We start from the raw sequence: 13,840 nt of genomic DNA on the forward strand, positions 1-13,840 counted from the left end.
GGTAGCAGGGGACAAAAGATTTGCTGGGGCCTCTTTGGGATGTGGGTCCAGGGAGGAAGCTGCCTAGGGGCAGATAGCCAGGGTGTATTGGGAATCTTTTCCTGCGTGCTCTGCGTGGAGCTCTAAATACCTAGCTGGGAATGGTAGCCGCACAACCCGTTGGGTTTCGGAATGCCAAACCCTCAAACATCAGGGATGGGACTAGCCCCATGTGCCCCATGGGGGAGGGAGTGGTCTGCACATCTCTCCAACCCCGATCTACGGGGCTCCGGTCGCTCAGGCAGACGCCACGACCACGAAAGCCGCTCCTTCCCCTGCCGGATTCTGCCTGATGCCGGGGCGGGTTTTAGAAACTGCACCTTGACCCACAGATCCAGGCCCGGGCACAGCACCGCCTCCCAAGGACCCTGGGCTCGGTCATTGGCTGGGCTATCGGCCCCGCCCCGACGCCTGCCTCGCTTGCCCCGCCCCGGCCTCAGTTTCCCGGCCGGCGTGGGGCGGGCCGGGGGCGGGGCCCGCCTCGGACCACGCGGGGCGGAGCCCGGGAGCTGACGCGACCGCCCCGCCCCCCGGGCCATAACCGGCCGCCGCCGCCGCCGCCGCTGTCGCCGCGGACCGAGCGCGGAGAGCAGGAGGCTCGGACCCGAGGTCGACGCCGGGCGCCCCGCCTCCTCGCCTGCCATGGCCGCTCCCCGCGCTCTGGCGGCCGCCGCGCCCGCGTCCGGAAAGGCCAAGCTGACGCACCCGGGGAAGGCAATCCTGGCAGGTGGGCCCCTCCGGGACATGGACCCCCGGTCTGCCCCCTCCGTTGGCCCCACTGCGCTTCCGGGTGGGCCCGGGACGCCGAGGCCCCGCCCCACTTCCGGGTCGGACCGGGGGGCGCGGCCCTGGTCCCTAGCCAGCGCGTGGGGGATCGCCCGGCTCGTAGCCCCTCCGCGCCTAGCCGGGACTACGTGGGCGGGGCAGGGGAAGCTGCCCGGCCTCCCCTACACCAATGGAGTGGGACAAAGTCCGGGGCGGGGGAGGGGCCGGTGCACCAGCGGCGGCCGGCGGGACAACCCGGCCGCTGGGGGGTGGTCTCAGGGTCCCGGTCCCTGGTCCCCTCAGGCGGCCTGGCGGGCGGCATCGAAATTTGCATCACCTTCCCCACCGAGTACGTGAAGACACAGTTGCAGCTGGACGAGCGCTCACACCCTCCGCGGTACCGGGGCATTGGTGAGTAGGGGGCTGCCCTTGGCGGGGCGGCTCGCCACAGAGAGGGCCGGCACCCAGAGGACACGGCCGGACCCTGCGCTCGGGGAGCAGCCTTGGCGGGCTGCGGGGAACTGCGCGGGGGGCGGGTCTCTAGGGCGGCTGGGGTCGCTGAACGCCCCCTCATCCAGGGGACTGCGTGCGGCAGACGGTCCGCAGCCATGGCGTCCTGGGCCTGTACCGAGGCCTCAGCTCCCTGCTCTACGGCTCCATCCCTAAAGCGGCAGTCAGGTGAGGTGGGCTTGGGTGGGTGGCCGCGGGAGGGCATCCCCGGGGGCTGCAGCCCCTCTCACCCCACTGCCTGGCTTTCCCAGGTTCGGGATGTTTGAGTTCCTCAGCAACCACATGCGAGATCCCCAGGGACGCCTGGACAGCACTCGGGGACTGCTATGTGGCCTGGGTGCTGGCGTGGCAGAAGCGGTGGTCGTCGTGTGCCCCATGGAGACCATAAAGGTGGGGAAGGTCCAGTTGGGGGAGGCTGTGCAGAGGGGTGCTAGGGTGGCTGGGGTCATCCTGCTTTTGTGCTCCATGGAGACCAGGGAGGTGGAGAGGGTCCTGCTGGAACAGGACAGGGTGTGCAGGGGGAACTGCCTGGGGGGGCTGGGCACAGGAAGTGTGCAGAAAGGACCTCCTTTGGAGACTGGACTCTGTCCTAGAGGCATGGGACCACTGACTGTTGGGGTTTTTTTAAAAAACCCTTTTATAAACAGAAAACATAAGATAACATGTTCCTTGCCTAAGCTATGGGAAATAACTAGCAAACATAACTGCAGTGATTCTTTGGTAAGGCCAGCCCTCTTGCTTGCTGGGGCCTTGTGTCTCATGGTGGCCTTGATTAGCCCTGTTTCCAGGTGAAGAGCTGCATCTCCAACCCTGATCTGATCTTTGTGAGCCCTGGGGCTGGGAGCCAAAGGGCCAAGTGCCCTTCCAGGGGCACCCTGGGAGCTAGGGCCTTTGCGTTCCTTTCACAGGTGAAGTTCATCCATGACCAGACCTCCCCCAACCCCAAGTATAGAGGATTCTTCCACGGGGTCAGAGAGATTGTGCGAGAACAAGGTAAGCCATAATATTTCCTTCCAAGGTAGGGCCAGGGACCTAGGCCAGGCTGGCCTGAACTTCCGCTTCCTGCTTTGGTGCTCTGGTGTGCCACTTGCCCGGCTCGCCATTCCCCAGCTGAGGCCTGGAAGGCAACAGTATGACTCCCATGCCTGCTGACTCCCCAGGGCTGAAGGGGACCTACCAGGGCCTCACAGCCACCGTGCTGAAGCAGGGATCTAACCAGGCCATCCGCTTCTTCGTCATGACCTCCCTGAGAAACTGGTACAGGGGTATGTATCTGTTGGGTCTGCAGCCCCAAGACCCTACCTCCAACCACTCTGGGTTACGCTCCTCCTCTTCAGTCTTCCCTGCCAGGACCTGGCCTCCTGGGGCCCCCACATTCCTAGGCTCTGGTCCATGCTCCTCCCCAGCCCTGAAGAGCCCTCCCCTTTGCCTTCCCATCATTTTCTGATTGCAACTCCCACCCACATCCAGGGGACAACCCCAACAAGCCCATGAACCCACTGATCACTGGAGTGTTTGGAGCTGTCGCTGGTGCAGCCAGTGTCTTCGGGAACACTCCTCTGGATGTGATCAAGACCCGGATGCAGGTGGGGCTGGGGCCAGGAAGAGGGTAGGGAGTCTGTGACAGGGGCTAGCTGCTGAACCCTGTGGCATGATGCTGTCCTGCAGGGCTTGGAGGCACACAAATACCGGAATACGTGGGACTGTGGCTTGCAGATCCTGAGGAATGAGGGGCTCAAGGCGTGAGTGGGGGAGGGGCAGGGCTGTGGTCCCCACCCTAGGCCCTCCCTAGCCTTCTACCTGGGCCTCACCCCATACCCGCCGCCAGCCCCAGGCTATCCCTCAGTCAGTCCTTACCTTTAGGTTCCTGTCCTCTGTCCCTCCGATCCCTGGACCCACTCTCACTGTCCAAGGACACTGTTCTTCATCTGCCTTCTCTCCTCCTACCTCTCCCCCCACAACCCCAGATTCTACAAGGGAACCATCCCCCGCCTGGGCCGGGTCTGCCTGGACGTGGCCATCGTATTTGTCATCTACGATGAAGTGGTGAAGCTACTCAACAAAGTGTGGAAGACAGACTGAGTCCCTGAGGGGTTCTGCATGGGGGTTGCCCCCAGGTGCCTCCAGACCAGTCCCCACTGCCCTCTTTTCACGATTCCAGTGCAGTCGTGCCAAAAGGCCCCTTTTCCCTGTCCTTGCACTCCATGGCCTGGGTCTGTCCCCTGTAGCCATTGAGTCCACATGTCCCTTAGTGCCGTGTGTCCCGTGGTGTGTGACACCACCATTGTGTCCATGTGTCCGGCCAAGTCTGGGTGTCCCTCTGGCCTGTGAATCTGTGCCCACTTGTCCATGTGCTTACTCATGAGCCGTGTGCCTGTGTTTCATGTTCCGTGTCATGTGACCTTGTGCCCCACTTCCCGGGGTGCCCATGTGGCTTGGGTCCACGGCCCTGTAGCCATGGCCCGGTCCCAGCCCGGTGCCTTCCACCCTGGGCAGCAGGGGCACTGGCCCCGGCCTACCACAGCTGCCTCCGGGCCTCAGCCTGGCCTCACCGCATTCCAGGGGCTACGTGCCCCCTGCTTCTCCCGCCACTGGCCTTAACTGGCCCTTGGGCCCTCCCTCCGCCCGGGACAGGGTGGCACCCACCACTCTCAGGACCACCCTCCCATGGCAGAATAAACCGGATCCTGTCGCAGCCTCCTGTCCCTTTGTGGGCCCATCTGTGAGTGGATAATGAGTGTCCATGCCTCTGCAAAGAGTAGGCCCACCCCCTCACCGGAGGATACTGGCAAGGGAATGAGGAAGCAGAGCACTAAGCAGGCTGGTGGGTGAGCCAGCTGTGACCACAGCATCAGCCCCCAAGAGGCCTGGCACCATTACACCAAGGAACATCTGGACTGTGTCCAGGCCATGCTCTTATCCTGTGAGCAAGGTTCTGCAGGGTCAGCTGGTGGACATGCCTTCAGGGTCACCTGGCAGGCAGCACTGAGTGGACAAAGTGTAGAACTGCCCCATCCCAGGGATTGGGCCTGGGAGACAGTGCTCCAGAGCCTTGACTGACCCTCCGCCTATGGCCCAGCTTAACTTCTTACTCCTCACAGTTTCTCTGTGGTCTAATATGGGGAAGGGCTGTGGGGCATCCAATTTCTGAGGCTCTGAGCAGGGGCCCTTTGTTCCCTCCTTTACCCTGGTCGAGAGGCAGCTTTCCTGCTAGACAGGGTAGAAGTGCCTGTCTGGGGTCCCAGGGCCCATCCCTCCCTCCACCCCCCCCCCCCAGATCAGGAGCTGGGAACCACAACCTGGGGCCAAAGTGGAAGAGTCCTGAGAGCAGGATGGGATAAACCAGGCCCCTGGCTGAGCGGGGGCAGAAGGCACTTTGCTGTCCAAGTGATCCATGGGTAAGAGTCATGCAAGGGTTTGGCTTAGATTGGGAAATAACCTGCCAACAGAAGCCTTCCAGTAAGCAGGTCTGGTCCCTAAAAGTTGGTCCTTTTAGGGGAGATTGCCCTACCAGTGCAAGCTCCCACACCATCCAGATCTGGGGCATTTAGGGATCAGGGGCAGATCTGAGTGACAATTGTGAGATTAGGGGTACAAGGAAAATGCTCTTGAAGGACTGGGCAGTGCACACTCACTGCTCTTGGGAGGTAACCAGTCTTAGTCACAGCTGAGGAGAGAGGGCCCCACAGCAAAGCTTGCCTGCCCGCAGGGGCCAGGGGCTGTCTCCCACACACACATTCCAGGGCTTGCAGGCCCAGACACAGGCCACTGGCTCTGGGCCTCACGAGCTTCACTGTGGTGACAGGCATTGCTGGCCCATGGCACAGGCCACTGAGACTAGGGAAGAAGATAGCATCTGTGGTCAGTGGTGGGGAACAGAACCCTGGCTTCTCATTTGTTCACTGTATGACCTTGAACCAGTCACCTAGCATCAGTTTCTCAATCTGCAAAATGGTGACAGAAGAACACAGCCCATCCATATAAAGTGCTTAGAACAGGAAGCCTTTCTATGCATAGCTTTTTCCTTTGGGTTGCTGGTTATTTACAGTCTGCCAGAGTTCCAGGTAATTCCTAGAGCAGGCAAAGCCCCACAGCTGACCCCTGAGGGGACTCAATGCCCCCTGCCCATACTGACCTCCAGGAATGGTAACCATTCACTGACTACACACCAGCATCCCAGAAGCCTGTCCCCTTCACCCTTCACTGGGAGGATGGGGCTGAAGCTGCACTGGTCTGAGAGTAGGACATGGGGATCCCCCACCCAGGAGCAGCCTATTCCCCATTCTCTCTCCAGGGGGGTCAGGAGCCCTACCATAGCCCAGGTCCCCTTTCCTGTGCCTCACAGCAGGATGTGGACAGCAGTTAGCCCAGCCACAAAAGACTGAGCTGGATTGAGTCCCCAGGGGCTATGGTTAGAGAAGAGCCACCCACTCTGGTGGAGGTAACCCCACCCCCTTCACACATTACTTGAATTAGTAGGCAGCCTCAGATCTTGAAGCTGAGACCCTGAGGGAAGGGGACCAAGATGGGGGTGGTATCCTGTGTGCCGTAAAGGGCTTGTGGTGTCCAGGCAGAGGGAAGGTCAACAAGGCTGGCGGGAAGTGAGCAGGCAGAGACCTGGAGGGAGGGAACCCAAAGGCTGCAGAGAGGAGGACGATGGCAGGGGACCCTTGCCCTTGTGGCAGTGGAGACATAGTGGCAGAGGTGTGTGCAGATCTTCAAGGACTTGGGAGGTAGAATAGACTCAACATCCAGCCTGGTTCACCACAAACCTGGACATGACCAGTGGGTGAATCTGCATATCCGAGGAGGGTGGAGATTCCACGTCACCATATCCGGAACCTCTGTGCTGGGCTGGAAGCCACAGCTAGCCTGCACTCAGCCTCAGGCAGCCTTCACCATCTAGCATGGCCTTGAGCCTAGAATCCTAACGTAATATAGCCAAAAGGGACAATGGCCTCAGAGACAGGGCAAGGGAGCAGAGGGTGAGGTGGTGGCTACTCCCGGGGCAGGGCTTGGCCAGCTTCCAGCCCTGTCATCACTGCTGTGGGGCTGAAGATGGGGGTCCTACTCCCCCTTGGGCAGAGGCCTCAAGCAGCTGTCCTCCAGCTCCAGTTTCCTTGAACCCACCCCCTGCCCCTGCCACTACTGCACGGGCATCCCCTGGATTTTTCCATGTCCTTGTGTAGGTGATGAATGCCAGTCAGAGCTTAGTACAACAAAAAAAACAGTCACTCCTGACAAATGGGTCTGTCTCCTTTTACCCAACAAAGAGAATTCTGTTTTTCGGGTTGTGCCCTTAGCCTTTATAGCAAACAGAATCTCAGTTGAGGATGCCAGAGTATTTTCCTTTCTTTTTACTTCCTGCAAGTTTTCAGATTCCCTGGAGAAGGGTCTTTAGTAAGGGGCACAGAATCACAGGGTCTAGAGGAGTTCCTGCCCCATCAAGATCTGGGAAGAGGACTGGACACCCCAGGGACAAGGACAGAGATGCGCGCACAGTGAATAGCTGGCCTGAAAGGACAACTGGGGGGGCCACAGACAACACTCAGGATCATGGGTGAACTAAGCCAACGATGTGGGGTGAATCATGGAAAACAAGGTGCTCCCTGTTGTGTGGTCTGGTATCTCCCCTCCTTCCACACCCACCTCCCTAAGGGCAAACTCCCCTTCTCTCCTGCCCCCACTCAGTTTAGGTCAAACCCTGACCCTCTCCATCTGTTGTCACTTTTGACTCCTGGCAGGCCACGCCCACCTCCCACTTAACTCCTCCGCTGACTAGGCCTGACCTAGGAGGCTCCGCCGCTGGCAGGGTGGCCATCTCCTGACGCGACCTCATGGGATAAACTAACTCACTCCCTTGGCTCCTAAGCAGCGCTCAGATTTCTACAGCGGCCTGCCACTCAGGCCCTGGCCGAAAAGCACTGAAAACGCTGGGGTCTTGGGCAGTTTCACCACTCTGACGGGGTCGGTGCGGCTGAAGCTCTCCGGCCAGCCTGTTTATCCACCCCTGGGTGCCCCACACAGGCTGACCGAAATCCGCAGCGCCCTCCCCACCCGCGCTGCCCAACAGCCTGACGAAGAACGCCCAGCGCCGGGTGTCTGGAAGACTGCCCCCAGGGCGGTGATGGGGGCAAGGTAAATAAACTACCCGCGATTGTGACCCGGAGGCTGATCAGAACACGTCATGGGAAAGATGCTGCGCTTGCCAGGGCCGAGAGACGAAGGGTCCACCCTCATGGTCACCCGTTTGCGCCCCCAGGCTGTCCGCTAAAGGCCACAGACCACCAGGGCCTCTCTCAGCACTTGCCATTGGAGGTCCGGGGACGCTGGCCTATGGGCGCAGAAAGCACCCAGGGGGCTTCCCGGGTCCATCTGTTAAGAAGGAGCCAGATTTTCCCGGCCTTGGGGACACGCAGGGAGAGCAGGGTACGAAGTGGGCAAGCTGCCCACGCCTGAGAGGTAACAGCAGCTCCCCGAGGTGGGGACACTCGCGCCTCGAAATCGGGGGCGGCTCGTACTGATGACGTCACGTGCGCGCTCCCGGGCGGCGTAGGCTCGCTCCCGCGCCTCGGTCTGTGAGTCTGGGGTGCCGTTAGGCCGGTCGGGGCCACCAGTTCCCGGCCCTCGTATTTCACCGCCAGTGGCCGACCTCGCCTGCAGGCCCCCACCACTCGGCGTGCGGCCAACCCAACCACCGTCTCCACTCTCCCAAGTCTGAGGCGGCCGCCCTTGCGGCCGACGGCCCCCAGCGGACGCTGCCAGCAGCCTCTCCGGACTCGCCCGCCCGAGGGAACACCCCCCTCCCCCGAGCCCGGCCTGCTGATGGCTGTTTCCCTGGCATGGACCTCTCCCGCGGCAGTCTGCTTTCTGCCTCACCCCCGGACGGGCAGCACGCGCTGTTCCCTCGTCCTCGAACACTCTTCCTCAGCCCCGACCTCTATCTTGTGATTCACACTGTTCTCCGGCCCTGCCTAACCTATGTACAGGTAGAGGGACTGCTCCCCTTTTCCAGCACAAACCCCCTCACCTGGTTACCTTCCTGTGTACTCAGACCCGAGCTCGGGGGCGGGGGTCGGTGGTGGTGGCGGGGGGCAGAGCCTGGGCCTGAGCCTCACCCGTGTCCACTCCACAGAGCCTGGGCTCCGGAGATGTTTGCCAAGTGAAGGAAGGACTTTGGATTGTGTCTTTTCCTTCTCCTGCAGATTTTTACTTCAGTAACCCCAACCTCAGCCTTGAGAAAGCAGATAGGGTCGGGGGATGGGACCAAGGGGGCTCCACCAGCCTCTCCACTGCTCCCCACCACCACCACCCCCCACCCCCCACCCCACCACCACACCCCGCCTTCCGGTCCTGCCTGGCTGCCTGGCCAGCTTCCTACCAGCTGTGGTTCATGTAAGGTGTAGTGGCCTTGCTACATACCCGTGGAAGAGGAGCCCTATGTGGTGCAGAGACACCCCTCTGAGTCTCCCACTCCAGGGGCCTGTCATTAGCAAGCCAGGAAGAGGCTTAGGGGCTGGGGGTGTCCCTACAGAAGGCAGCAGTGAGCACAGGCTGCACAACTGGACAGCAGTGCCTCCTGGCTGGACCTTTCCGCTCAGCCGGCCCTGTTTCCCAGATGGGAAAACCCAGGCAGAGACAAATGACCCATCTAGGATTATGGAGGCCCCTGCCTGCACAGCCCCACTGTGCCTCAGGGAGGGAGCAAGGGCTGGAGATAAGCAGTGGGGGGGGGGGGGGCAGCAGGGGGCATCACATCGGTCCTGACTGAACAGAGCAGCAAATATGCCCCTTCAGGGTCCAGACCCTTAAAAGGGACTCCAAGGGAAAGATGGGTGGCCTACAAGTGGTGGCTCCTTGCCAGTCTCCATTAGCATCCCCCAGCCTGTGACCTGCTTCCTGGTCATGATAGGGATGGCCTGTGCTTTACTGAGGAAGCCGAGTTCAGTGGGGAAGCTGATGCCCAGGGCTCCGAGGGGTGATCAAGACCAGAGGTGGAACTGGAGGAGGATAAGATGGGGAGGACAGAAGGGAAGGATGTCCACAAGGATGGGCAGGAACTGTGTTCCCCAATCTCCAAAAAAAAGGCTGGCAAAGGTGGAGGATGGAGCCAAGAGCCAGGCTCCTTTCATACCTAGCAGGCCAGGTCCATGCATCAGCCCTTTGGCCTGATGAAACAGGGTGTGCATGGACCAGGCTTGGTCCAGTCAGCTGGGGAGACTGAGACCAGCCTCGGGGCCACTGGGGCCAGAGGTGTCCGCCACCGCTTGCGCACTCCCTGCTGACAATTGAGCAGCCAAAGCAGATTAACCCGGGTGCTAATCCCCCCTAATGGCTTCAGAATCCCCGGCGCTGAGCAGCTAAGCCGGCCTTTCTCCGCGGCTGCGGCCGGGCCCTCCCCGGCAGCTTCAGCCCAGCGACCGAGCCGATACTATCTCAGACCGGCCGGACCGCGGGTCCTGCGCTAATCCCCGGCGCTCGCTTTCTTCCCCGTCCCGCTCAAGATCGGGCGATTGGCGTTTGATTATGGCTGCTATCGAGGGCCTCTTTGTGCTATCGGGCCCAAATCCCCTAATTCCGTGATAAAGGAGGCATTAGCGCCGTTTGCTGCAGAGAAAGGCACCGGGATGAAAGAAAGCAATCAGGGGAATCCTGATGGCCTCGACTGCCGGGCCTGGGAGGGAGGCAAGAAAGGGGGTCCGGGAAGAGGAGGGGATGTAGGAGGAGGGGCTGGAGAAAGAAGGGGGGTGTTGCGCAAGGGGCCTGACTCCCTACCTCCATCATGAGTCTGCCTTCTGCAGCCCTGAACTGTGCTGAGGACCTCCTCCCCACTTCCACCCTAGCTGCCATCTTTGCTGGATGCTGAGGAACCACAGGCACCCCGCCCCCTCTGGATCCATCTTTGCACTTGCTGAGACCTTGTCCCCAAACCCGCCCTGGATCTTGCTGGGTCTGCCTTGCACTCCAGTCTGACTGTCCAAAGCCAGTGATCTCTTAGGGTTCATCGGCAGATCCATTCTGTCCATGACCCTTGATGCTCCTCCAACCTCTCCCAACCCCCAGAGGCCCTGCTCCACCCAACCCCATCTGTCCCTCTCTTTTGATACTGACCAGCTTTGACCAGTCCTGGAAGCAGCCAGGTCTGCTCTTCTGAATGGGAAACAGAAGGGAGGGCATCCGGTGTTGACTAGGGTTGTTGACGAAGTAGGTGCAGAGGAAGGCACCCTGAGATCTCCAGTGTTGCAGTGGACTGAGTTAGAAGGGCCCCTCTGCAAAGGCCACAATGAGCCCCAGGACGGGGCCAAGATGAGCCAGGCTGGCTGTGCCCTGGGCTTGTTGGAGGGGCTGACCAGGAGTGTGGGCAGCAGGAGAGCAGGCAGAGGCCAACAGGGTAGATGGACAGAAGGGGCAGAGTCCGGGGGCTGGAGGACCACAGAGACAAGGGGACTAATCCTCAGGATCCTCTTATCCTGCGAATTTGAACCAGAGGAACACTCTGATTGGATTTGTGTTTCCAGGATCACTGCTGTCTCTGTGGGCAGGCTCACTCCCTTGGAGGCTTGGAGGTTTGGATGGCTCTGTGGCAGGTGCGAACTTGACAAGGCACGCAGGTCAGTGGGTGGGCCACTAAACCTGAATGGACAGGTGTGCATTTATCAAGGTGAACAAGAGTCTAGGTGTGCATTTATCCAGGTGGCTAGGTAGAAAAGTGGGCCATTTACCAAGAGAGACAAGTAGATGGATGAATATGCAGCCATGGGAAACAAGCATCATGAAGGCCACTGGGGCTCTGTTCAGATCCCCTCTGTGGCCAACCCACCTGTCCTGTTTTTGAGTGTTGGCAGCTAATGGAGCACAGGTGCCTCCATCTTGGTGAAGGAGGCCCCCATACTCCCTCTGCTTAGGGCAGAGCTCAGCCAAGGACTGGCCCCCATTGGGTACAAAAAGCCCCTCTTTATTTTGCCTCAAGGCATTTCAGATCTGTGAAGCCACCAGGGCTTCCATATGGGATTATAGGAAACTGACTCCTACCAAGACCACCTTCTTGCTTAGCATCCTCCATTCCTCACTTTGCCCAGTCCTGCTTCCAGGGTAATGAACCATCTTAGTCTCCAGAGACTAAAGAGTTTCCCAGAAGGTAAATTTCATTGCTCAAACCAGAATGGTTACTCACCCTATACTTCTGTTGTGTCCCCCCAAAAGAGATGTTGAGTTTCCAAACCCTGCTACCTGCAAATGTGAACTCAACTGGAAATAGAGTCTTTGTAGCTCTCATTACGATGTAAATTAAGATGAGGTCATAGTGGAATAGGGTGGGCCCTTAATCCAGTACGACTGCCATCCTGATAGCAAGTAGGAAGAGACACAGAGACAGACACACAGAGAGAGGGGAAAGCCACATGAAGATGCGCGTGCGCGTGCAAACACACACACACACACACACACACACACTCACGGAGAACATGGTGTGATGACAGACATAGAATTGAACAATGCATCTACAGGCTGAGGGGCACCAAGGATTGCCAGAAACACCAGAAGGTAAGGAAAAGGCATGGAACAGATATTCACCAGGAGCGCTAACCTTTGGACCCCTTGATTTTGGACCTCTGGGCTCTAGAACTGTGAGAATATAAATTTCTGTTGTTGTAAGCCACACAGAATATAAATTTCTGTTGTTGTAAGCCAGGAAACTGACCCTAAGGATGGCACTCCGAAATTGGATCCCTAGCCAGGTGGGTGGCAGTGAGAGACCATCACTGATGGCAAGTGGCATAGTAGCAATGTGACAGCTAAAACCATCACCTGGGAGAACCAGGATGCAAAACAAGTAGAGCAGGAAACAGTAGTGGATACACTTCTCAGGCACTTGAAAAGTGGAGGGAATGGTAATTATAAGAGCAATGGAACTAGGGCACCTGGGTGGCTCAGTGGGTTAAGCCTCTACTTTTGGTTCAGGTCATGATCTCAGGGTCCTGTGATCGAGCCCCACATCAGGCTCTCTGCTTCCCCCCACCCTCTGCCTGCTGCGCTGCCTACTTGTGATCTCTCTGTCAGATAAATAAAATCTTTTTTTTTTTTTTTAAAGAGCAATGGAACTAAGTGGCTGTTGCAAAGTATTATTGGTTCCTTGAAGAGAAACGTGGAAAATTCAGAGATATTAATCAACAGTGGGAGTCAGAGGCCACCTCGCACATGTCAAGAGCCCCAGCAGCCTGAGGAAGATGAAGATGAGACACTGCCAAGTAGGGATCTTAACCTAGACAAGCCTCTTTGCATCGGTGTCAGGACTCTGATGGCGAAGAAGGAGGACCCTGAAACATGGAGTGGGGATATCTGGGTGGATGAGCGCTTTGAACCCCAGACTCCTCTGAACCCTCTAGGATTCTTCTGTTATGAACAGAAGTGGCCCCACCTTACACAAGAACTCTGCACACACCTCAAAAGAGGCAGGCTTCTTATCAGACAGTTTTTGCTTCTGGGTCACTCCAACCTCCCCTTCAGGCCACCACACCCCAAACTAGGATCATATCTCAGTGTAGACTAACTGAAATTCTGGGCCCACTGGGAGGGCATGGGTGGTGTCCAAGGGAACTATGGGTTTGTCTGAGCAGACCCGGCAAGAACCTAAGGGCAATGGATCAAGGAAATGGAATGAAAGATGGATAAGGAAGAGCAGGTCAACATAGGGATATTCTCCTGTGACACACAAGACTCTGGCAGGAACCCTCAAGAAATTATTCTAATATGCTTCGGTGGGGGGCATGGAAAAAGTCATGGTCTACAGCAAACAAAATAGAGATGCTAGAATAGCCATGGAAAGGAAGAGATCAGGAGACTCAAAACAGGAACATATTGATTAGGATTATGATTAGAAGACAAGCTGCCAGGGAGCTCCCCCAGATTTTCAGGAGGGCCTGGAGGACACTAAGGAGTGCACTTGTGAGAAGCTGCTGCTACTCTCTGGAGGTGAGAAAGAAGATGCCATTATAGAACTGGCTTCCTAGTAGGAAAGGAGATGACAGGATCCCAGAGTAGCAGGTGCTGGGTGGTGTATTCACCACTAGGAGCAAGGTAGAAGTGATTATTCTATTGATTGACAGAGAGAGTAATAGCCAAGGAGCCCTACACTATAGGATCTATAGGGATGGCTTAAAGAATAGTATCTAGAACTTAGGTAAGCTTCAAAAGATATTTAAAATGAATGACAAGAGTTCCACTTCTGGTAAGTATGGAGTCACTACCAGAGTGACAAATTTTGCAGTTTTCATTCAGGATTAACTGGCTGCACCAAAACAAAAAATCAACACTCTTCAGAGGAACATAACAGAAACTATAGTCTTTATGATAGATCACACACAATGTCCAGGATACAACCCAAAATTACTAGACATGCGGAGAAACAGGAAATAATGACCTATGCATAAGAGGAAAGGCAATCAATGAAGATCAGCCCCAGGATGATCCTAGATTTTGGAATTAGCAAGTAGCATTTTTTAATGATTTTACTGAGACACAATTTTAC

At 57.7% G+C, this 13,840-nt stretch overlaps 1 protein-coding gene across 1 annotated transcript; it reads left to right on the forward strand.

Annotated features, from left to right (window-relative positions):
- Positions 1-549: 549 nt before the first annotated feature.
- SLC25A1 (solute carrier family 25 member 1) lies at positions 550-4,019 on the forward strand. The gene is made up of 9 exons (XM_032310442.1): positions 550-766; positions 1,108-1,215; positions 1,383-1,482; positions 1,566-1,704; positions 2,223-2,307; positions 2,475-2,579; positions 2,785-2,900; positions 2,983-3,056; positions 3,282-4,019. The coding sequence occupies exons 1-9, from the start codon at positions 682-684 to the stop codon at positions 3,394-3,396; spliced, it is 927 nt and encodes a 308-aa protein (XP_032166333.1). The 5' UTR covers positions 550-681; the 3' UTR covers positions 3,397-4,019.
- Positions 4,020-13,840: the final 9,821 nt, after the last annotated feature.

The sequence above is a fragment of the Mustela erminea genome, chromosome 13, assembly GCF_009829155.1.
Source record: "Mustela erminea isolate mMusErm1 chromosome 13, mMusErm1.Pri, whole genome shotgun sequence".
NCBI classification, from domain to species: domain Eukaryota; kingdom Metazoa; phylum Chordata; class Mammalia; order Carnivora; family Mustelidae; genus Mustela; species Mustela erminea.

What these genes read in the sequence shown, in the direction of transcription:
- SLC25A1 (XM_032310442.1), top strand. Translation starts at nt 682, where the DNA reads ATGGCCGCTCCCCGCGCTCTGGCGGCCGCCGCGCCCGCGTCCGGAAAG. An exon ending in GGGGAAGGCAATCCTGGCAG is followed by an intron (nt 767 to 1,107) that starts GTGGGCCCCTCC and finishes TGGTCCCCTCAG; the next exon opens with GCGGCCTGGCGGGCGGCATC. An exon ending in GCCCCATGGAGACCATAAAG is followed by an intron (nt 1,705 to 2,222) that starts GTGGGGAAGGTC and finishes TTCCTTTCACAG; the next exon opens with GTGAAGTTCATCCATGACCA.